At 35.8% G+C, this 22,348-nt stretch overlaps 2 protein-coding genes across 3 annotated transcripts; both read left to right on the top strand.

Annotated features, from left to right (window-relative positions):
• Nucleotides 1-279: 279 nt before the first annotated feature.
• Nucleotides 280-3,250, top strand: LOC116172411. Of its 2 annotated transcripts, XM_031489619.1 has the most exons (5): nucleotides 280-1,383; nucleotides 1,451-1,623; nucleotides 1,669-1,813; nucleotides 1,860-1,893; nucleotides 3,003-3,250. In XM_031489619.1, exons 1-5 carry the CDS (start codon nucleotides 1,182-1,184, stop codon nucleotides 3,205-3,207), a joined length of 759 nt encoding a protein of 252 aa, XP_031345479.1. In that variant the 5' UTR covers nucleotides 280-1,181; the 3' UTR covers nucleotides 3,208-3,250. The 2 variants fall into 2 exon arrangements, with proteins under 2 accessions (XP_031345479.1, XP_031345480.1); XM_031489620.1 differs by lacking the exon at nucleotides 1,860-1,893 and having other exon boundaries at nucleotides 320-1,383; nucleotides 1,669-1,841.
• Nucleotides 3,251-6,814: 3,564 nt separating this feature from the next.
• On the top strand, nucleotides 6,815-13,477 carry LOC116172409. Its single transcript, XM_031489618.1, has 6 exons — nucleotides 6,815-6,980; nucleotides 7,026-7,192; nucleotides 11,985-12,187; nucleotides 12,239-12,411; nucleotides 12,547-12,713; nucleotides 12,951-13,477. The coding sequence occupies exons 1-6, from the start codon at nucleotides 6,894-6,896 to the stop codon at nucleotides 13,153-13,155; spliced, it is 1,002 nt and encodes a 333-aa protein (XP_031345478.1). The 5' UTR covers nucleotides 6,815-6,893; the 3' UTR covers nucleotides 13,156-13,477.
• The last annotated feature ends 8,871 nt before the right edge of the window (nucleotides 13,478-22,348 follow it).

The raw sequence follows: 22,348 nt of genomic DNA, 5'->3' as shown, positions 1-22,348 counted from the left end.
CAGCATAGCAGGCTTTATGTGGGGAATTTCTTCTTGGATGTTGGTGTTCAAATCTTTTATTATTAGCAATGAAACGCGATACAAATCTATTTTATGCATATTTTCATTGGTCGGTTCTTTTAGGAATATTCTTAATATTTGTATACAAATTCTTAAAATTAACCGACCAGTACTTTATACACTTTTCAAGATACGAGGATACAAAAAATGAGAAAGAAATGAAGCATTATTGTATATTTTAATTAATAACTAATAACAAAACGAAATTATTGTTTCAAGGCAATGCCAGCGCAATTCTCTTACGCGATTTACTTAAAGAGGCTGAGCGTTTTATCTTTTTCTTAACGAAATTAGTGAGTAAATAGCAGTTCTAACATTAATGGGCAAATAGATAAATAGATCCGATGTTTATAATAGTGGACCGATGGATAGAAAAAATGTTTCTATTTGAGATTTGTGTTTATATCCATTACAGACTTCCGTTAGAAAGACTGCATAACACATGATTCTTCATGGTGCGTAGAATTAAAAAAGATGGCGTGGCCACGGCACTATTTTCCGCCATTCCTCTGCTACATCCCATCATCGCACCATACGAGTTTACTCGTAGATCGCACCGCTGGTGGAACAGAGAAGTGAGGTTTTCCGTTTAGGGGATTTCTCTAAGCGGGCACCCCTGTAAACCCCTTTGAACGCGTGTTTCACTCCAGAAACTGAGGGTACATTCAGACGATGGTATAGATCATGCTGAAACTCCAGTAGAACACCGAGTATTGATAAAAGTATTGGCAGAATTCGTGACGTTTTGGAAAAATCTCTAGAAGGAGAGCAGAAGAGACTCCCTTGGGTTTTGGTGTTTTTGTTCTACTATAATCAGAACGAGTTAAATTTGAATTTAGAGAGATCAAAAGTAACTAAATAAAAAATATATTTTTTTCGTTGTCTCACTTCCAGCACAGTACGTACTTAAACTTGACACTTTGCGTATGAAACAATTTAAAGTACAGTGATTGTGCAAAATTATACTTCATAATTTAAAATAGCCTTGCACAAATAATGTTTCAGATTGCTGCCAACTGAACTCGACGGAAAATTAAATTATATAAAACGTTAGCCAATCGCCGCGCGTAGTTACTTCTATTTATAAATGAAGTGTGCTAATCTATGTTTAGTGGAGCAAAATGCTTGACGAGACTGCAAATTGGACAAGACCACAATCAGTCGCATTTCCCAAGGTATGGCGGCGTTTTAAAGGTCTCAGAGAAATTAATGGTACGGTGCCCTCATTTTGGATACAGGATATACCGGAGAACGAACGTGAAAATGTCGTTAATTTTATGACTGATGGATTTTGCAAAGAAGAAACGCTTTGCAAGAGTTTAGGTATCGTTTAGTTTTTCTCTTCTGAATGGCAGCTACTCGATGGACACCAGTGATATTTAACTTTTAGGACTGCTTAATGATCCCGAATCTGTTGAAACTTTACGAAAAGCGTGGAGGTTGGTACTTCTCGATAATGTAGGGCTCGCTTGCTACATGGAAAATTTGGATCCTAATGGAAAACCGATTCTTGCTGCAGCTAATTGTACGCATATCAAAAAATGCGATGAAGAAGAAGTGAATGTAAGTTTTTATAATAAAAGGGCCGACCGCAATATTCCTATTTAGATTACAATTACAGGTAGTAAAGTACAACAAATTTTTGCAACCTTGAATGTGTTAATGGACGAAAAAAATGCTTTCGAATTTTTGGAAACGGATTTCTTACTGTCTGCATTGGGATTATATGTTTTACCACAATTTAGGGGACAAGGTCTGGGATTGGAACTTTTAAATTCCAGGTAATAAACATGAGGAATTTTCGGATGGTGTTAGTGTAGTCGTATTTGTCGGGTATGTATGAATGTATTTTAGACTGGATCTTATATTATAAGACACCCTTACGCATTTCGCATAAATGGATCATGAAGAAGTAATTCCTTCTCTACTCCACTTAGATACAATCTTTCATCAGTTACACTCCTATCAGATAGATAGCTTCCAATGTCCAAGAAATTCGCATCTTTTTTCTGGTTGTGTTTTCAAAAAAATGCACAAACACGTCGATTAGTGTATAAAAATTGTCATTTTATGGCATTAGCTTGAACATTTTTAATCCATATTTGACAGATCTATGAAGTGATCAATAATCTTTTTAAACAGAACCTCTCCATTATTTTAGCATAAAGTGAGGTTTTTTGATATACAGTTTAACCCTCGGTTTAACCTATTTACTTTCATAACAAATGGAAAAAAACGAAAATGATCCCAGTGCTCGGTACGGTAAATAAGCCGCCCTGTGGGCTACATTAATCATAATGTAGAAAATTCAACATTCTAGAAGAATATGAAGAAACTTTATCCAAGACGTGGTGGTTATAACCGCCGTTTTGGAAAATGTGTTCTATTTGGGATTATTCCTTGCGGAATACTCCATTTCCTTTGGAACAAAGTACTTTAAGTAGTGTAATGAATCAATTTGCTAAGGAATTCCTATTGATTGAATACGGTCTGCGGATTGAAGATAAGGTAATACAGTATGCGTCAAGATCAGGTTCACTATACCTATAATGGACCATTTATTTCATTTTTCGAGAAAAAGTCATTCTTTATCAAAAGTCCTGCTTGTTGGATTTCAAATAAATTGAAAAAAAATCTGTTATCTGCTATCCAGATAGTGTTTTATTCAATGTAAGAATTATGCAATTAATATCTCGCTCCTTTCAAGAAAATTCATATAGGAGGTACACCTTTTCCAGCATTCCTGGTGTAATTTTCCTGCAGCTTTTTCTCCTTTATCATATTAAATTCGTCGTGATAAAGTTATCTACACCGAAATCAATGATCAGTGATGTTCCTATAAAACGAAAGATGTAGGTACTATACCTGAGTGGAATGCAGTTTGATTGGCCCACCGCATGCTGAATGCAGGACAACTATTTGTATTTCTATTTGTGTTCCAGGGAGGATATTTGCAGAGCATTAGCGATTAAAGCATCCATAACTGTGTTTACGTCCAGTGTTTCTCAGTACCTGGCCGAAAAAGCAGGATTTAAACTTCTGTCAGAAATTTCATTTGAGGATCTACGAAATATCCACAAGTACGAGTATCCGGGTATAGAAGAAAAGCAAAAAGGTTTAAAATACATGTACAACATCTATTTGTAATAGGTAAATTATATGACCTAATAATAAACAGTTTGACTATTTACTAGTTAGGAAAGCCACCATTAAAGTCCAAGTATATTACAATGTATTGTATCTAATGTTGAATATTGTCGCCGGTGGCACTTTTCGTGAAGTATGCACAAGTGGCAAATTCTTCACACAACAGCTTCATACCTCAAATCAAAAATCGCGCTTTTGGAAGAGCGTCTTCAAAAAATGGTAAGCGTAGGAAATAGGCGTTTACCACGAACGTTTATTATTTTCCTATGTAAAATAAGAATTTTCAATAAAAGTACAGGTTACCATTTGGAAGAAATTAAGTTGCTCTACACTTAGATAGTAACGTGAAAATGTGCATAGCATCATTAAACGGGGGGCTCCATATGATAAATATTTTATACAAATCATTTTTTTATATCCCCTCTTATTTCAACAATAATCGACTGTTTAAAGATAAATGGGACACATGTATATAAATTAATTAAGTGACATTCAAATATAAGATTTGGTAGTAGCAAAGTTGACCGCCACTCGCAAATGACCGCTACGTCCCAATTGGTCTCACTTACGCGGGTGCACTTACACCCTAAAAATCATCCCCTAAAACTGATATCTTTTTTGAGCAAAACTATCGTACCCGCACCCGCTATTTATCATCGTTTTCTGTTCCGAATTCCATGTCTTTGTTATACTCGGACAACAACGAAATTTGTCCCATATTAAATTAATAATTGTTTAATTTTATTCAATAATTCTAATTAGTTCGCTATAGTCGACATTTTTTTTAATGATACGGGCCCCACGTAGGACTTTACACGTATATGTTAAATAATGTAAAGTAGGTATAGTGACTGCGCAAAATTGTACGAAATGATTCATAATAACCTTGTACAAAATGATGTGTGGATTTCTGTGACCTTAACTCTACATGAACTGTATTTCAGTATGCTTAGTATCGAAATATTAAGGCTCCTCTGTAGTCAATTTGCATTTCAATGTTATTGCAATTGGTTAGACCACCAACAATACACATTTCTACGTATATTCGTGGAGTGCGAAAACGGTATATTTCTATCCTTTTCAGTTTTGCATATTTTCTTCATTTATTGTTAAACACAATAGACCAGGTATAATGATCAAGGACTAATTATGTAAACAAGTTTATTGAAAAGGTGTAGTCAATATTTGAATAAAGCTACACAAATACCTGTTCCTTTTACTCCATTTGTCTATAATGAGATCTTCTGTAAATTACTTGATTCTAAGGTAATTAGTGGAGAAAATTCGCAATGTTTGCTAACATTTCCCAATAGATTGTTAGTTAATTACACCTTATTATTATTTCCTGTTATTTGTTTTAATCAATTTTACTGATCAACTTTGATTTAGACATTTTTATAATTAATAGGTTATTATTTACTTATTTAAAAAAAAGTTCTTATCTTTTCAAAAAATAATTGTACAGTTAGCGTATTCGTTTTATTTATGCACGGCCCATGAAGGTTTTTTACGAACAGACAAAACTGCTGGTAAAAATGTAACTAACACAATAACACATGTCTATACATATTGTCATTGCAACCTATCTTCCATTTTTATGGGTAGAACCATATTCGGCACCAAAAAGCATGAGATATCACATGGACATCAAGCAATCGAATTTACACCTTTTGGTCTGTAAGTATCGATATTGGCATCGTTTGTGCGGTATCATAATTCGGTTTTTTAAATCCTTAATTCAGTAGTGAAAATTGAAATTGGGCATTCCTCTATTTCTTTGACGACCAAGTATTCATCCTTGTTGATATCAGATCATATTGAAACAATTATAAATTGTGCACAACTCTTGTGCAGATAAAGTGCATTTTTTTAAACCGAAATAGCTTAGTAAATAGTTGGGTTATAAGGCTCTTCTGTTGTCAAGATATTCGCTTCGACTTCATCAATAGATGTCTCGTCCAGACGATTCATTCTGCCTCTCCTCCGACAAACTGTATTCGCTCTTATCGTGTTGATCTTACCAATGGATATATTTGTTCCACACGTCCCAATCGCCCTTTGTGAGTACCTCCTCCGGCAATTCGCTATAGAGATAAAAATTATAACCGATCACGATGAAGCGTCGAAGAGGTAAAAATGGATTCCTTTTGTTGAGACCTTTCATTAGAGTATGGATAAAACTAGTCCCTCTCTTCCCCGAACTCCCTATTTTGATAAGGGTAAAAAAGAGGGGGGCCTTAAAACATCTAAAAGTGATGGCCGTCTGGCGGACCTCCAAGGTATAGGCTACTTATTGCAAAAAATTCCAAGACTATATATATTACCATTCCCCTAATAGTAGTTAAAAAAAGTGGGCCCGGGCGGACGGGCAAAACGCAAACAATTACACATTTTTTTATTTCTTAAAAAAATCCGCTAAAAATAAGTACACAGTATAGAACATACCGTTTTCTGTTGCCACATAGTAATGGAAATTTAAAAAAATCGCAGCAAAGTTGATGTGAAGATTGCGGGACTCTATCAAAAGGCATAGGTACTCAAACGGAAAAAGTAAATAGTCCGAAATTTGTTAAAAGTGCGAGAATTTTTTATATCTGCCACTATTACCGGGAAAACCAACGAATTATGCCGCTTTTTTTGATACGGATATTCATTTTGGTGGTGTCTCGCTAACTTGACAAACTTTACTTTTGAATTGATGCTAATTGAAACTTCTGATGTATTTTGTGGAATTGTGGTATTGTGCTTTCTCCTTATGTCGAGGTCATGCGTTTGTCCTGCCCTACCACATTTTTTTTAAATGTTTTTATGCACGTAGATAAGCAGTTTCATGGTACAAAATGTTAAAAAAACAAAAAGGAGTCACATTTTTACACCACACCTGAATTGCGACAAGAAGCCACCAAATTATTGGTATAATCGTCTCACTATGTATCTAAAACACATAAGTGGTCGTATTCCGCTTGGGTTGAGCTAAAAAATGGGGCTACTATTTGATATCTTCCTAAACAAATTTCTTGAAGAATCTAGATAGAATGAAAAATGTTTTAGAAATAAAAAAGTATTTCTATAAAAATAAAAATAAACATTAGCTAATTATATAGTAGTTTATCTAATCCATGTCATTAGGAACGAGGTAACAATGTGCCAGGATAATGCCAGGTAGTTTCTTTTGTTTTCCCTTGCAAGTAATGAGATATCGCCTTAGGGGTTTAAGTGCAATTTGAGTTGCCTACCTTTATGTTAACGTTGCGCTCTTTTCTGAAAATCGCGGAACTTATTTTTTTAAAATATATGCCTTATCATAAAAGATAGAAATAATATCTTTAAGTACCGCCGTAAAAAATACTGTCGGATTTCCAAATTGGTGCTGTAGGTTTTTCTACTCCCATTACAACGGCTGTTATTTACGAAAAACGATTTTTCTATTCAACGATCTTCCTAAAAAACTAAGACCGATATTTCAACTTTTTTTAAGTACCGCCGTTCTTTTCATCATTGCAAAGAATATCCACTATCGAGAATTTGTTAGACTTCAACTACAAAAGCAGCATTTCATAAGAAAGTTTAGCTATTTTTCCAATATGGCGGATTGACTACAGAGCCTTAATGATCCCGAATCCGTTGAATCTTCACGAAAAGCGGCGAGGTTGGTACTGCTCGATAATGTAGGGCTTGCGTGCTACATGGAAAATACGGATCCTAATGGAGAACCGATTTTGACTGCAGCTAATTGTACGTATATCAAGAAGAAGTCCGAAGAAGAAATGGACGTGAGCTTTTATATCAAAAGAACATACCGCAATATTCCTATTTAGATTACAGGTAGTAAATTGCAACACATTTTTGCAACGTTAAACGTGGTAATGCACGAAAAGAATGCTTTCGAATTTTTGGAAACGGATTTCCTACTGTCTGCATTGGGATTATATGTTTTACCACAATTTAGGGGACAAGGTCTGGGATTGGAACTTTTAAATGCCAGGTAATAAAAATGGGACTTTTTGTTTTTAAACTGATCAGCTTTGGATGGTGTTAGTGTAGGACTATGTATTTGTCATGCATGCATGAATGTATATGATCTTATTATGACAAAAACACGTCGATTAGTTTATAAAAATTGTCAATTTGCGACATTAGCTTAACCATCTGTTATCCATATTAACAAGATCTATCAAGATTTGATGTGCGGTTTAACCTAGTTTACTTTCATAAGAAATAGAAAAAAACCAAAATGATCCCAGTGCACGGTAAATAAGCCGCCCTGTATACATATAATACATACATTAATCACGCTGTAGAAAGTTCAACATTCTAGGATTTTGATTTGAAGAAAACTCCATTTCCTTAACTGGTGTAATGAGCAATTTGCGAAGGAATTCCTAGTGATTGAATGCGGGTTGAAGATAATGGATAGTATACAGTATGCGTCGAGATGCGGTTCACTAAAAATTAATAACGCATAATTCGCTTTCTTGAATAAAATTCATAATCTATTCCAGGCTATATAATATTTAAAAAAAAATTAGTTACTGGGCGAAAACTGGCAGCAAAATTTTCGGGAGACTTATATTTAATAAACAAAAATAAAAAATATTATTCCTATAGCAAAAAATTCGAAAATCGCCAAAAACGGAAAAACAGTTTTAAATATACACGGTTTTTGACATGATAAATCAACATGTTGGATGTTAATAAAGATTTTTTCGAAATCTGTCTTCTTGCTTCTCTTTAATGTTTGCTTAAATATTCTCTTTTGTTATCTTATGTTCAACTGTTTTAGTTAAAACATCTTTATTATTTCTTTTTTCTGCATTTTTACCGCAATAAAAGCAATTCGAAATAAAATCGGATTATCTTGCTTCCTGAGTCCTGAACAATTTCTTCTTGTTCATTGACTCTTCTTCCTGGCTGTTTTATTGCTGATGCAATTGCGTTGGGCCTGTTGATAAACTAACAAAATCTGCAATTCAACGTTAGTTTTACCGGCCAAAGCAATTGATTTGAGATGTAAACCTGGAATAAACTTCGTGAGGATTTTATTCATAATTCCTGTAAATTAACGATCAACAGGCCCAGCTTAATCCCATCAGCTGTAAAACAGGCAGGAGTTAGTAAACAAAAACAAATTGTTCGGGAAGCAAAATAATTCGATTTTACTTCAAATTACTTTTATTGCGAATGCAGAAAAAAGAAATAATAAAGATTTAATTAAGGCAGTTGGGCACTGGGAAACAAAAGAAAATATTTTAGCAACATTAAAGAGGGGAGAGAAGACAGATTTCAAAAACTTTTTATTAGCGCGGATCCAATACGTTAATTTATTTGCAAAAAAAGCTATTTACCTACTGTCAAAAACGGTATATATTAAAACTGTTCCCCCCGTTTTTGCCGCTTTTCATAAAATTTTTCTATTAGAATAATATTTTTTATTTTTGTTTATTAAAATGTAAGTGGTTACGAAAATTTTGCTACCCCGCGCACCTCTGTACGATGAAAAAAAAATAGATTTTTCATTCCCTAGAAAAATAGGTGGTTTTTTTCAGAAATCGTGGTATCTTGAAAGGGTTCAACTTTACAGGCCCAACAAATGATCTTCTTTTTTATCATAAAACAAGCTGTTTGCTCCAAGTTTTAAACCTCTACGACATTTTTTCGCAAAAATAAGAATAAAAAACCAAAAAAACAGTTTTTCCGGTTTTTCTAGCAAAATTGGCGGTTATGTGAAAATAGTGCAGATCCAAAAGTTGCTTATTTTTTTAATCCCTATAGCTTTTATATTTAACATTTCCGTCTAAAATTAATAATTTTTCCACAATTTGCAAAACACCACTTTCCACCCCTTTAAACCCCCGGGATTTCACCCGCGGAAAAATTCAGCTGTTTTAATTATTTTTTCCCAATTTGTATTCATTTCACCTGCCTGAAAAACCCGGTTTCGCCCGGTAACTAATTTTTTTTGGATAAATTATTTTAGAGCTGTTTAGCCTGGACTATTACATATTTTCCAGCATTCCTAGTGTAATTGCCCTACAGCTTTTCTCCTTCAGCATTTCATCCGTGATATTCTAAAACGAAAGATATATTCGTAGCTACTACCTTAGTGAAATGCACTTTGATATTTTATTTTATAGCATATATTAATCTGACATTTTAATAGGTTTGAATGAGTAGGATAAGTCGTTCTTTAACCGTAAGGATAGATAAAGTGACCACTTTAACGGGTAGATAAAGTGAAACAGATGACTGTGCACTCTAATGGCATATGTCGTTCTTATTTCAAATGCACAATATAAAAATGACGTTCAGAGTATATGACAATTCTGTTTCTATGGAAACGGTCGCGACGGCAGAACCTAAGCTTGCTATTTTTGACATCCCTAAATTAAATTCAGAATTGTCAGAAGTTTTACAATGATTTATATGGCTTTTGCTATAAAATAAAGTTTTGTATTACACATGACGATAAAGGGCAACTAACCATCTCGTGAATTAACATCTTTCACGCAATCAATCCCTTTATCGTCTTGTATAAATAATAAAATAGCATGCATGAAGTATAATATCGACTTGTTCCAGGGAGGATATATGCAAAGCATTAGGGATTAAAGCATCCGTAACTGTATTTACGTCCAGCGTTTCTCAGTATCTAGCCGAGAAAGCAGGATTTAAACTTCTGTCAGAAATTTCGTTTGAGGATCTACGAAATATCCACAAGTACGAGTATCCCGGTATAGAAGAAAAGCACACAGGTTTAAAATACATGTACAAAATCTATTAGTAATAAATTATATGTCCTAATAAAAAACAATTTGACAGTATACCATTAAACTCCAAGGTAGATTACAATATATTGTATTTACCTAATGTTGAATATTGTAAGTCGCTGGTGGCACGTAACTGGTGTTTAATTCTATTTCTTTTTTATGAAGTATGCATGGCAAAAAAAGCACAACAGCTTCATAGCGACTTTGTGGTGCAATGGCAAAGCGTTGGGCTATAAATCCGGAGGTAGGGTGTTCGAATCTTGGTTGAGGCTGTTTAGGTGAATTTTTCATCTGTGGCAAAGATGAGAATTACCTCAGACCAGTTTCGAGCATTCTGCCGGCGACTCCGAAGGTAAAGCAGTGGTTTAGAGGGTATATTTCTACCTTTTGCATTTACGTTTTGTAAGTACCATAATTTTGAGCTTTTTCGTAAATTTATTTTGGAATAATACCGTTTCATTTTTGCTTTCACATTAAGTCTACCGCAACGTGTCTACATCTTTTGTTTTTTCTTGCACCGCTACGGAATCCGATTATTTTTTGTACCCGTTTACGGGAATTGCTGTGCGCTTTAATTTTGTTTCATTACTCACCAGTGGCATCGCTTGCCCTTTAGAATACCTGGAGCTGCCGTTTATTTCATTGAGTTTGCCCGAAGCTTCCGGGATCGATCCGCCAAACCGCTGCTAACGCCGACCTTGACCAGGGCAAGGCCATACTCCTGGTGGAGCTCGAGTCCGTCTGCCCGTCTGTCCGTTTCGCCAACAATCCGGCTGTTGTTACTATCGTCTCCTCGCCTGCTTTAGTGACTATTGTAAATTTATTTATCCTTCCCGTAAATTATAAATTATAATTATTATTGCGCTAATGCGTATTTCATTTTTCATGATATTTGTGGCCGGACTTTTACCGAAGTTCGTCGCAAAGTTACTTTTGGGCCTACTAACTTTCATCTATAAAAATATAGCTTGTTTATGATAAAAACAGACGAACGATAGTCAATAGTGTATATCTCTCTTTCAATTTTTTGAAATGCGTTACTGTAAAATATGCGCTTCGGAATCGAAATGTCCAAGGAACGAAATGATTAGGTCCTAGGAATCCGGGTACCAACTATCTAAGTGCGAATTGTTCAAGTGAAAAATGTTTGAGTGCACATTGTTTTACCACTAATCACCACAAAAAATTGTATCACTAGTTCAGAAACGGCGGAAGCAGAAGAACAATAAGCAACGTTTTATTGGTTCAAATAAACATATGGGACCCTAAATTTGACTAGCACTAGCTATATTATTTAGAATGTTGTAATTGGCGAAATAGTTCGTGTTGCATGCCGTATCACTATTTTAAATTCGGGCTGTGCAATTTGAGTTCAGTTGGTAGACTACAAAAAAACAAGGAAGCATGGCTAAGGCTATGTAAGTCACAGACCAATGTAAACTATGTCCACTCACTCTTTTTATAGGATGCACCATCTTCGTTTACACGTGACTCTCGTCTGGTTTGCTGTGTTTAAAGACAACCTTGCACTTATGAACAAAAGTGTAAATAAAAATAATTCTTAGTAATTCACCCATTTGTATACGAAATTTGAGAAGTATAACATACCTGAGATTAAAATGCGTGTCTTGTGATTACTGTCGTATTACTTTACCTTGCATACTGCAGTGCCGTAACAAACGCGCCGTATTTACTAAAAAGTTTTGGGACAACACAAAAACGGCGGACATGCATACACTCAAAATAACACATCGAAAAATAATTTCCCAAAATGCTGGAATTTGAAGCATGCGTTATTTAATTTATTGGGTTTGAGAACGCCACCCTTTTCAGATTCGAAACGCCACTGCTGAAATGAAACGTAAGTCACACGTTTGACGACCTTTCGTATTAAATTGAGGATACATTACTATAATTTCAATTAAATGACTGTATCTCCAGCACCACTGTGTTCTGGGCATCAAAGGTATATATAGAAATAACCTTGCAATCTACGCCAATTCGTTGCAGAATGCCCGCCGAAAGTGCTAGATGGCCGAGACCAGAAACAATACCGTATCCTAACGTTTGGAAGCGTTTCAAGGGTCGCAAAGAGATTAACGGAGTGATACCATCATTTTGGATACAAGACGTACCAGAAGACGAATTTCAAAACGTCGTCAACTGCATGGTTGAACGCTTCTGTACGGAAGAACCACTTACCAAGTATTCTGGTATGTTGTTATAAACTCCTAATCGCCAACTTTTGTCAAAATTGGTCGTAGGCATGCTTAAGGATCCGAAATCGGTTGAGGACATGAGAAATTTGTGGATTTACATGTTGCATAACAGAGTGGGACTTGCATGCTACAAGGAGAATTCAGATCCCCGTGGAAAACCCATTTTTGCAGGTGTTAATTGTATGCATATCAAAAAGAAACACGAACCGGAATATAAAGTGAGTTTTTCCCTCATTTGACTTTCGAAATGAACGTTTTCTATTTTCGGACACTAAAACCTTTGGTGTATGGAACAGGTGCTGGTAGTTTAAATTTTGAATATTCCACCTCACCTCATAATCAATGTTATTTAGTTTTCAGGTACAACCGTACTCCAAATATTTGGAACGTTAGTCGCGGCGGCTAACAAAACAGACCTTTACGAATTTTTTGGAACAGACGCATTTCTTTCGTCTTTGGGATTGTACGTGCTTCCCGAATTTAGGGGGCAAGGTATAGGACTTGAAATGTTGTTGGCCAGGTATGATATTTATACCATAGGAAAGATTGGCGCAGTTTATCTGTTTAATTGACCATTGAAAATAAGTACGGAAATCACTGCCTAGCACTATAGTAAAGTTGGGTCAATTAAAGAATAAACACGCAAAAAAACTGACTTTGAGAGGGTTTTCTCAAATGAAATGATCAAAACGGAAAAGATAATATTTAATTGGTTATTTTAATAACGTATCTTCATTTCTAACACAGCATGTTGCAGGCAAGAGATGTGCAAAGCTCTTAAAGTTAAAGCTGCCATAACGTTATTCACATCGACCGTTTCTCAAGTGTTAGCGGAGAAAGCTGGATACAACGTTTTGAATGAAATTTCATACGCAGATTTGAGGGACGTTTATAAATTTGACTATCCCGGCGCCGAGGAAAAGCACAAATCTGTAAAGTACATGTATGTTTTGTACAAATAAATCCACCGTCAGTATTGATAGGTCAGCAATTAAATATTATTGTTACATTGTAATACTGTAGCATATAGAACGCAAGAGGTATGACTAGAACAATTTATTTAAAAGCGCAGAAGAAAAAAGGATTGAGCGACACTCAAATTATGGTTCAAGTTTTAGTAAACATTTCTAACCAATAACAGTAGTCACTAACTGGAAACCGTGTACATGCTGTACTGTACCTCAATTTAACTGCATGCTTAGTAAATTATGTTCCTTCCTTTCTTTCGTTAATTATTGTATTAATTTGTGTACAGTGTGATAATAATAGTATCTATACCAGTCATTCTTTCTTTGTAAATACCCCCTTCCGCCATTCCGTTTTACTGGGTATTTTACCTGTGGTTTTAGTGATTCACATTTGTTTTGACCCCACCGACGGATGAGCTACGTTGACAACTCGATATGTATCAATTTCCCTTTGTAAGTAACCTCTTCCACCATTTCTTTTTCGAGATATTTACATTTGAAATTTGCCCCCTCCCCCCTTTCCCACGTGCGATTAGTTTGCTCTTATTACCGAGAGGTGGGGTTACAATTTTAAAAAGATCGCGCTACCAATAGGATAATTAGTTCTGAGCGCAACGCACTCGACTATTGACATGTTTGCCTAAGGAATCGACTTGCTTTTAATAGGAGTGACTGCTGAAACTTAAAAAAAATCGCTCCACAAATAAGAAAGTTGATTCAGTAAATTTTTCTTCATTTTTTGTTTTTTCGAAAAGTAGGAGTAGGAGAAAGGCGGAATAATTTTTTTCAAAAACTATTTTTGCTGTGTATTTCTAAACGAAAAACGGGAAAATACGTATACTCTGGTTGCTCAGGTCCTAAAAGTTCGCACTTTTGAGTAACACTATGAAAATTCTCACCTTCTTAACAGCACCCGCCCTGAAAAGGCTCGGGTTATACCCCTGAGTGCCATAAAATAGACACCAGTTATTTCTGGTATGAAGTATTATAACAGGAAATAGGTTCGAAACACTGAGGGACGAAAACGACGAGGACGACATGAAAACCAAAATTCAAACTCAAGACATCGACGAAAGCATCCCGAAGACAAGAAATTACCCAAAATCATGCAAGGGAAAAACGACAACGGCTGAAGAGATATCAACACCACAAAAGAGCTGAAAATGAAAAATGGACGCCAATATCGACGGCGATGCGAAACGGTGAAGCTAATTGCACAAGGCATGCAGGTGGAACTCTCGACGGAAAACGATTACAGAAAACTATTTAAACTTTTAAAGGACAACGGCACCGAATTTTACACCTTTCAGTTACGAAATTACGACCAAGACCAGCAAAGAGGAAATCGAAGAAGATTTGAAAAGGAAAGGTAACCGGTGACGAAAGTATCTCGAACGAAAGGCAACCCCAAGTTCTTGCAGAAGTGGGGCAGGGTTACAAGTCGATCGTTAGAAAACTTGAATTTTTCTACAGGTTATCAGTGGAAAGCCTCCGCATCAAAATGGGAACTGATCCAGTGCCACAGATGCCAACTGTTCGGACACGCATAACGCAACTGCCACGCAACGCCCAAATGCGTGATGTGCGGTGAGGAGCACAGCACGCACGAGTGCACAAAACCGCGCACGTCGGTTTCGAAATGCCCTAATATTGCTAACTTTTTTGCTAATCGCGACTTTTTGGCGACTCTAATAAAACAGATTTGTTGCCCCTGATACATTTTAAAAGCCCACGCGACTTTTATACGGTAATTGCCTAGCAAATAGGAGTGCCTATACCTATTACAAACTAATAACTGATCATTTTTTTTCATTGCAATAATTGCGATTTTATTATTTATATATCGTTATTCATAACATAATATAAACAGTTTTGTATTGATCACGAAGGAAACCCTTTGACTTGAAAAAACGAAATAGTTCTCATTGGTACCTACGTCACTGTGATAGTTTTATTAAAACTACGAAACGCAATTATAATAGTTACCGTAAGACGGGGCTACTTTGGACAGCTCGGGTAAATTCGGACAACGGGACCGTTTAACATGTAAAAATTATGGGGTGGCAGTGAAATTATTCATGGGGTCACCTGATGAGAAGAGAGTGTTTGAAACAGTTGCCCTTGAACGTTTTATGAGTACGGATGTTTTTTTCGCACCCAACGATTTTTTACGTCGGTTTCCGTAAGTAAGCAATTTTTGACTATTTTAAAAGTGGAAAAAGTAACTTGCGTACACCGAAACCTATTAATGATAGAGTCGTAGTTTTTCCACTTTTTGGAAAGCTTGTATGTTAGGAATGTTTCGTGTAATTTGTAGATTTTGATTAGTCCATTGTTTTTGTTCAGATCGTCCTAACCAAAAAAATCACCTTTTGAAGGGTAACTTCGGACAATGGTGCTTATTCGGTAGAAGTGTTAAGAGCAGCAGTAGCAGATGTTAAATCTAACAAAAAGAGCATAAGAGAGGCGTCGGAATTTTATGGGATTCCAAAATCGCCAATTGGTGACAAAGTTAAAAGGACTCATGATAAAAATCCAGGACGGCGATTTTTAAGAAAAAAAAAGACTGAGAAAGATACCTACTTTCACTTTCCGGATGTTCCTGACCAGAGCTATATTGAGGGTCATGATATTTTTGAGATCCTCAATCCAGTGCCTTTACGAAGGGAACGATATAAATTCTCTAACGCGCCAAAGATTGTTCTACAGTAAGACAACGTTATTATTGAACCAAAAACGAGTGATGACTTGTGATATATCAAGAGTTTTTTATTTTTGTTTATTGTAAGAAAATGATTTTTAGTTTCATACTTGTTATATAAAAATGATTTTTAGTTTATACTTGTTATATAATAATAATAACTGATAATTTTGATAGTAATGTTTTTTAAATAAAGCACGTTAAATAATTTGAAGAATTTTTGTATTTTTTGTTTTCTATGTGAAAACAACCTTTTTTTTTAAAAAAACTTATATTTGTGCCCGAAGTTACTTTTTAACTCGTAGAACTTCAATTTTATGCATTTTTAAATATATGTCCGAAATTACCCCCACATATGTAGGTAAATTCGGACACTTCAAAATTTAAAAAAAATATATATACCTACCAGTGAAAAAAAAACTATTTTTTTCAGCAAGTCATAGCGGAACGGTGTAGTAACCTACGAAAAAAAACCTGGTTTCTATTCGAAATAAAATAAGGTAAAAAAAAGAAAAAAAAACCTCAAAAACTGTCCAAAGTAGTCTTACGGTATTATTATATTTTAATAATATCACCGAAATTTAATAAAAGGAATTATAAAACAATTTTAGTTTATGGGCTTGACTTATGTATAACCAAAAGGTATTATGGTTATTCTTTGGTATAACGCCAGGAAAGATTGCTGGTCACAGCACACCTTGTGTCGTTCTACAATCTATGTTTTTCTTAAGACCGCCGGAACGCATCAAAAACAGACCATCGCCATTCCAACAATCCTGCTTTTATTTAACAAAATTACAGTTACATATTAGCTGATATTGATCTAGAAGGTTCAGTGTTGAACCTAATATACTTTGTTTGTTGATATATTGCACCATTTTGTCGTAATTGTTGGAATTGCGAGATACAAAATACAATGAAGCGCAGACACACACCCATGTCCATTAATTGTAAAATTTTATCAGTCCGTACTGTTTCGTAGTTCAGCCACTATATGAAAGATGGCATTATTATCGCGTTATATTTTTACTATTCGTATTTTGTAATTGCCGCCTCGAATGAAAAATAATTTAATTCATATTGTTCTTCAGTAAACAATAAGCGTTTTGTAGTAGGTAGTAGGTAAATGTTTTAGAAACAAATGCATGCGTTGGAAAATCTAAAATTTTCGCAAGTAGGAATTACACGCAAGTGCATCATAATAATACATTTTTTGAAAGCATGTTGTCTAAAAACTACATGAGCTATTTTCATATTTTGACCAAGGGCTCGTGTTTGAAACAAAGTATGGAAATAACCAAATGCAGTCTTTTACTTAACACTTGCTTGCATCAAAAATTATCAGGTTTATTTTAAAGAACGAGTCTAATTCGGCACAATATTTCTAGAATCTTTGATTTATTTCAAATTAGCATAAACCTCATTAGCACAGAAAGCACTCGTTGAAATTATTTTGCCTTGTTACTATAGACACGGGGCCTATAAGAAATTATTGCCGGGATCTTTCACATAGAGGGAAATTATCACTGTAATTGAGCGATAATTGCCCGCTTCATATGGGATTTATTACGCATGAGGCGCTCTTCAGTTTTTTAGCGCATTTTTTAAGAATTAAAAAAAATGTGCCATGTATGCGTTTTGTCCGTCCGTCCTGGAATTTTTTGCAGTAGGTAGCTTATACCTTGAAGGTGTGCCAGATGGACATCAAATTTCGCTGTATAAAAGGGGGGGCCCCGCACGAATTATTTCCTGAGATGCTGTTTTTGAAAGTAAAACGGCAATAGCTTTTACATACGACAACAAATTGGTCTCAGATTTTGCATACGAATGCCTTTAATGGCGCCAAGTTATACTTTAGAAAATGGGGGGGGGGGGGGGGGGGGGGGGGGGGGGTAAACACATGTTCTACCTTTCGTGGTATTATAATGAAAGGTCTCATCGAAATAAATTGATTTGTACAAACTATATAACTTTCCCGTGCGACTCTTTTTCGAGATCAATGAGCGAAGCGGCCTGAGGGGGGGGGTTAAAAATTAATTTCATCTCTCATTGAATTCTAATTAAAGGCCTCAACGAAAGGAACAAACTACTGCCCTTCTTTCTGTCCTCTTATCAAACTACGGAGTGGAGGGGGAAGGGGGAGGAGTGGAACTAGTTTTCCTTCTCGGTACTCTAATGAAAGGTCTCAACGAAAGGAATTAATTTATACTAACGATAGTCATCCTCCTCGATCCCTTGTCGTGATCGGTTATAATTCCTTATATCTTAAGAGTGAATTGTCAAAGGAAAGTACCTACAAAGGGCGATTGGGACGTTTGGAAGAAATATAACCATTAGGCATTTAATTTAAATAAAATTTGATACATATCCACTTGGAATAAAACTAAATTTAACGCCAGTTTCAAAATTTGGTTTTGCGCATGCGCAGTGCTTTCTTATTCATGGAGGCATTTAAATGAAATTTGATACATAGCCACTTGGAATAAAGCAAATGTAGCGCCATTTTTCAAATTTGGTTTTATGTAGGATGTACAGTGCCAACTTTCTTATTTATGGAAGAAATTTCGTAGGGGTGTTTTAAAAAAATGCGCTTTACCAGGGGTTGTGCACAATTTGTACTTGTTAAACCTTAAAAATTTCATGTTTTCTTTCGGCCTAGCAAACTTTCGCGGTTCACAGGATCTCGATTAGGGAATCGTTTGCAATACAGATGCACGGTTTTTATTGCACGCGAGGTACACTTGCAACATATCAGTTAATTGACTGAAATCCATTAAAAAAAATTAAGCCAGCAACCACAGTAAAGTTTCTCACGATTTCTGTTACATTCGATGCCCCCGATAATAATAATTTAAAACCTAGTTTAAAACATTTTTGTTGCATTGAATTCGCACAACAACTGTAGGCGCTACAGGTTGAAGCGTTTTTTAAATTACCCCCTGTATTGTATCCAGACGATCCATTTTGCCTTTGTGGATGCTCTCCTCCCAGATATCCCAATCGCCCTTTGTTGAGTGCCCTCGTCCGACACTACGCTCTTAGGATATAAGAAATTATCACCGATCACGATAAAGGGTCGAGGAGAACCGGTTAACCCCCCCCCCCCCCGGCTCCCAACTCTGATAAAATGTGGGTGAAAAGGGTGGTAGTTGACAGGGAACAGTTCCTTTCGTTGAGACCTTTAATCAGATTACCTTGAAAGGTAAAAACATTTCCGCCCCCCCACCCCCCAACTCCGTCTTCCCACGTCACTCTTATCTCTAAAAGCAGTCGCGGAGGAAAGTGGTAGAAACCAATCCCTTTCGTTGAAACCTTTCATTAGACTACCATGAACGGTAAAAAGTGTGATTACCCCACTTCCCATTTTCAAAAATTTTGTTTGCCAGGCGTATACAAAATCTGACACAAAAAGACGCAAATGAATATTATGCACCTTTTGCTTCCAAACCGCATCTCGGAAAACAATTCATGGGGGGAGGGGGCTTAAAACAACAAAATTTGAAGACTCTCTGCAAAAACCCAGCACAATTACCTAAAAAGTTCAATACCGCGGAATTCTTCTAATTTAATTATTCTAATTTTGTCATAGTCAGTATGCAGTTAATTTTGACCTATAAAAGGTGGCGTAAAAGTATTTATTGTTTTAAATGGTCCATTTGGCTCCAAATAACATGTATTTGGAGAGTGCACACCATTTTTTTCCCGGCACAACTTTTGGCAGCCAAAAAACCTCAAAATGTTTGGAGTTCTTTCAGTTTTTCGCTTAAACCTCGAAAACGGTCCATAGTTAATGAATAACACGTATTTAGTGAATTAAAGAAAACAAAATTCTGCGGTGATCAAAAGATGAACAAACAAAATCGGTCCGATAGAAAAATTTTTACAAGTGATCAAAGAACACCGATTTTTTCCAACTTTTCTAAAAAAAACTGATAACCTTTTTTTAATGCGTTGTGGCTCCTTGCTTGTTTGTTTGTTCATCTTTTCACTTTTGATCGACGCAGAATTGTGTTTTCTTTAATATACTTACTAAAGAAGTTTTCTTCATACATTTTGAGGTTTTTTGGCTGTCAAAAATTGTGCCAAGAGAAAATGGGTGTGTACTCTTCAAATACATGTTATTTGGACCCAAATGGACAATTTAAAACGATAAAATCGTTTACACCACCTTTTGCAGGAATCGCCCCTTCTGACTGCTCGGGCCGTAGCCAGATCAGTTACTAAGAGCGGGCAGGAAAAATATTAATAATTTTCTGTGTTCTGGTGAAGGAATTCGTTTTTAACGCAATCCACGAAAGTGGAGCGCTGATGACTTCACATTTCTGTCCGTCTGCGTGTCGTTCCGTACTATAGCTCAGTCGCTAGACCTCGTATCGACTATCAAAAATTAACTTTGGCATTCATCACGTGTTATAGCTCTAAATTGGTCAAAATTGTTATTTATGCACCAATTTTGTTGGGAAAACGATCAAACTCGATTGCTCGATGACCAAGAAATGATACATGCCTATTTTTGGCGACCAAAATATTTTTATCGTTATTTATGCATCGATTCTCTTGAGAAATTCAATTGCGCAATGCCCAAGAAGTGATCCATGTGTATTTTTGTTCACAAAAAATGTCAAAATCGTTATTTATGTACCGATTTTCTTGGGAAGACTTCTAGTTTTCGCTATAAGAAAGCTTATGGTTCCAGATGGACAACTATCAAGAATTAATTTTAGTAGCAATCACTTTATTACCCAATATCGATCTAAATCCTTATTTATGCACCAATTTTTTTGGGAAAAAGACCAAACTCGATGCCCAAGAAATGTGTGTATCGTATCGACTTAAAAAGTTGGAGGTAATTTGTAGATCTCTCCTCGGATCTCTCTTATGCCTGTACTACGTATTGCAGGTGGTAACAAAGATGATAAAATGATAATAATACAGGGGGAGTTTTTTTCATTGTCACCATGGGGATCTCGTACGAGATGCAAAGTCGCTTAAATGGGCAAAGTTACGCACGCATACTAGACTATAATAAAAAATGCTTTATTTTTGATAATGTGATTAGCTGAAACACACCATGTTCTTGTATTAGAATACCATGAAGGGTAGAACATGGGTCCCCCCCCCCCTATTCTAAATTTTAACTTGGCACCACTATGCATGCGTATGGAAAATCTGAGACCAATTGGTTGTCGTATGTAAAAGTTATGCACGTTTTACTTTCAAACCAGTATCTCAGGAAATAATTCGTGGGCGGCCCCTCTTTTAGACAGCGAAATTTGATGGCCGTCTGGCACACCTTCAAGTTATAGGCATACTGCAAAAAATTCCAGGACTCTAGGACCATTCCCCCAGTAGTTCAAAACGGCAGAAGTGGGTCCGGACGGACGGACAAAACCCAAACCATAGCAAATTTTTTTTAATTTTTAAAAGATGTGCTAAAAATGGTTTTTGTGCACTGTTTTTACCACCCGTACATTAGTAAGGGAGTTATTGCATCGGGGTAAAAAATGACCCCCCACTTTTTTGACGGAAATGCATGTTTTGAAGCACCGGGAATCTGAATCAAACAAAATATCGATGATGTCTGTCTGTCGGTCCGTCTGTACTCTCATTTCCGAGTTATAAATAGGGTTTCTGGACTATAGCCCAACGCGCCACTTTCAAGGGAGCGGCAAGATGTGCTAAATTATATTTTTTGCATTATTTGCATCAATACAGATAAATAACCGTATGAAACTTGGTCACTAAGTAAGGAATTTTACTATTACAAACATTAGTTACGGGGGTGTCGAGCTAAATATAGCCCCCAGGGCGCTAAAAACATAGCCCGGGGTCTGACTGTTGTACAGATTATTGAGAATGAAGTAAACATGCGATGCGTTCTTTACCTTTAATTTTAACCACTGAATAAAGAATCTGAACTTTATTCAATAACCGGCATAATAAATTAATAATTTAGCACCTGAGTAAGTAGCGTTTTTTCATGTGAGGAACAGTTTTGGTTTATACGAGTACAAATTTTAATATCGTTGATTAGTTCGATTAGTTGATTGATTAGCAAAGGCGAGCGGGAAGCAAATATATTTTGCTTGGTCTAACAAAAAAGTGTAGTACAATTTTTTAAATAATGCAATCAACCAAATGCGCTTCATAACATGACAATCGTTATCATTATATAAAAAATAATCGCGTACAAGAACCTGCAAAACAAGCGTGTCGCTAAAAAATCATTTCAAAATACAGATCCATAATGATATTTGTCCCTTTGATAGTTTATAAATTCGAATTTCGAGGATAAATTACCACTGCATGAGTGTTCAAATATGCTCATTCGTGTAGACTGTAGACGGCGAGTTGAATTTCATTTTTACAACCGGTATAAAGAGGTATAATTTGCTATCAGCATTCGAGTGCAGCTATCAGCTTTCAAGATAAATTTAATCAATGTTATCTTTTATGAAGCGCCAAAAGCGGCATCTAGTTTTGTAT

Source organism: Photinus pyralis, unplaced genomic scaffold, assembly GCF_008802855.1.
Source record: "Photinus pyralis isolate 1611_PpyrPB1 unplaced genomic scaffold, Ppyr1.3 Ppyr1.4_LG5, whole genome shotgun sequence".
Taxonomy (NCBI): Eukaryota; Metazoa; Arthropoda; class Insecta; order Coleoptera; family Lampyridae; genus Photinus; species Photinus pyralis.
The sequence above is the reverse complement of the archived record's forward strand: the minus strand, read 5'-3'. Positions and strand labels throughout refer to the sequence as shown.

Coding starts and splice junctions, on each gene's coding strand:
- LOC116172411 (XM_031489619.1), top strand. CDS start 1,182: ATGCTTGACGAGACTGCAAATTGGACAAGACCACAATCAGTCGCATTT. Junction 1,814..1,859: donor ACCACAATTTAGGGGACAAG/GTCTGGGATTGG, acceptor AACATGAGGAAT/TTTCGGATGGTGTTAGTGTA. Junction 1,894..3,002: donor AGTGTAGTCGTATTTGTCGG/GTATGTATGAAT, acceptor TTTGTGTTCCAG/GGAGGATATTTGCAGAGCAT.
- LOC116172409 (XM_031489618.1), top strand. CDS start 6,894: ATGGAAAATACGGATCCTAATGGAGAACCGATTTTGACTGCAGCTAAT. Junction 7,193..11,984: donor TTGGAACTTTTAAATGCCAG/GTAATAAAAATG, acceptor AATTCGTTGCAG/AATGCCCGCCGAAAGTGCTA. Junction 12,412..12,546: donor AACACGAACCGGAATATAAA/GTGAGTTTTTCC, acceptor AATGTTATTTAG/TTTTCAGGTACAACCGTACT.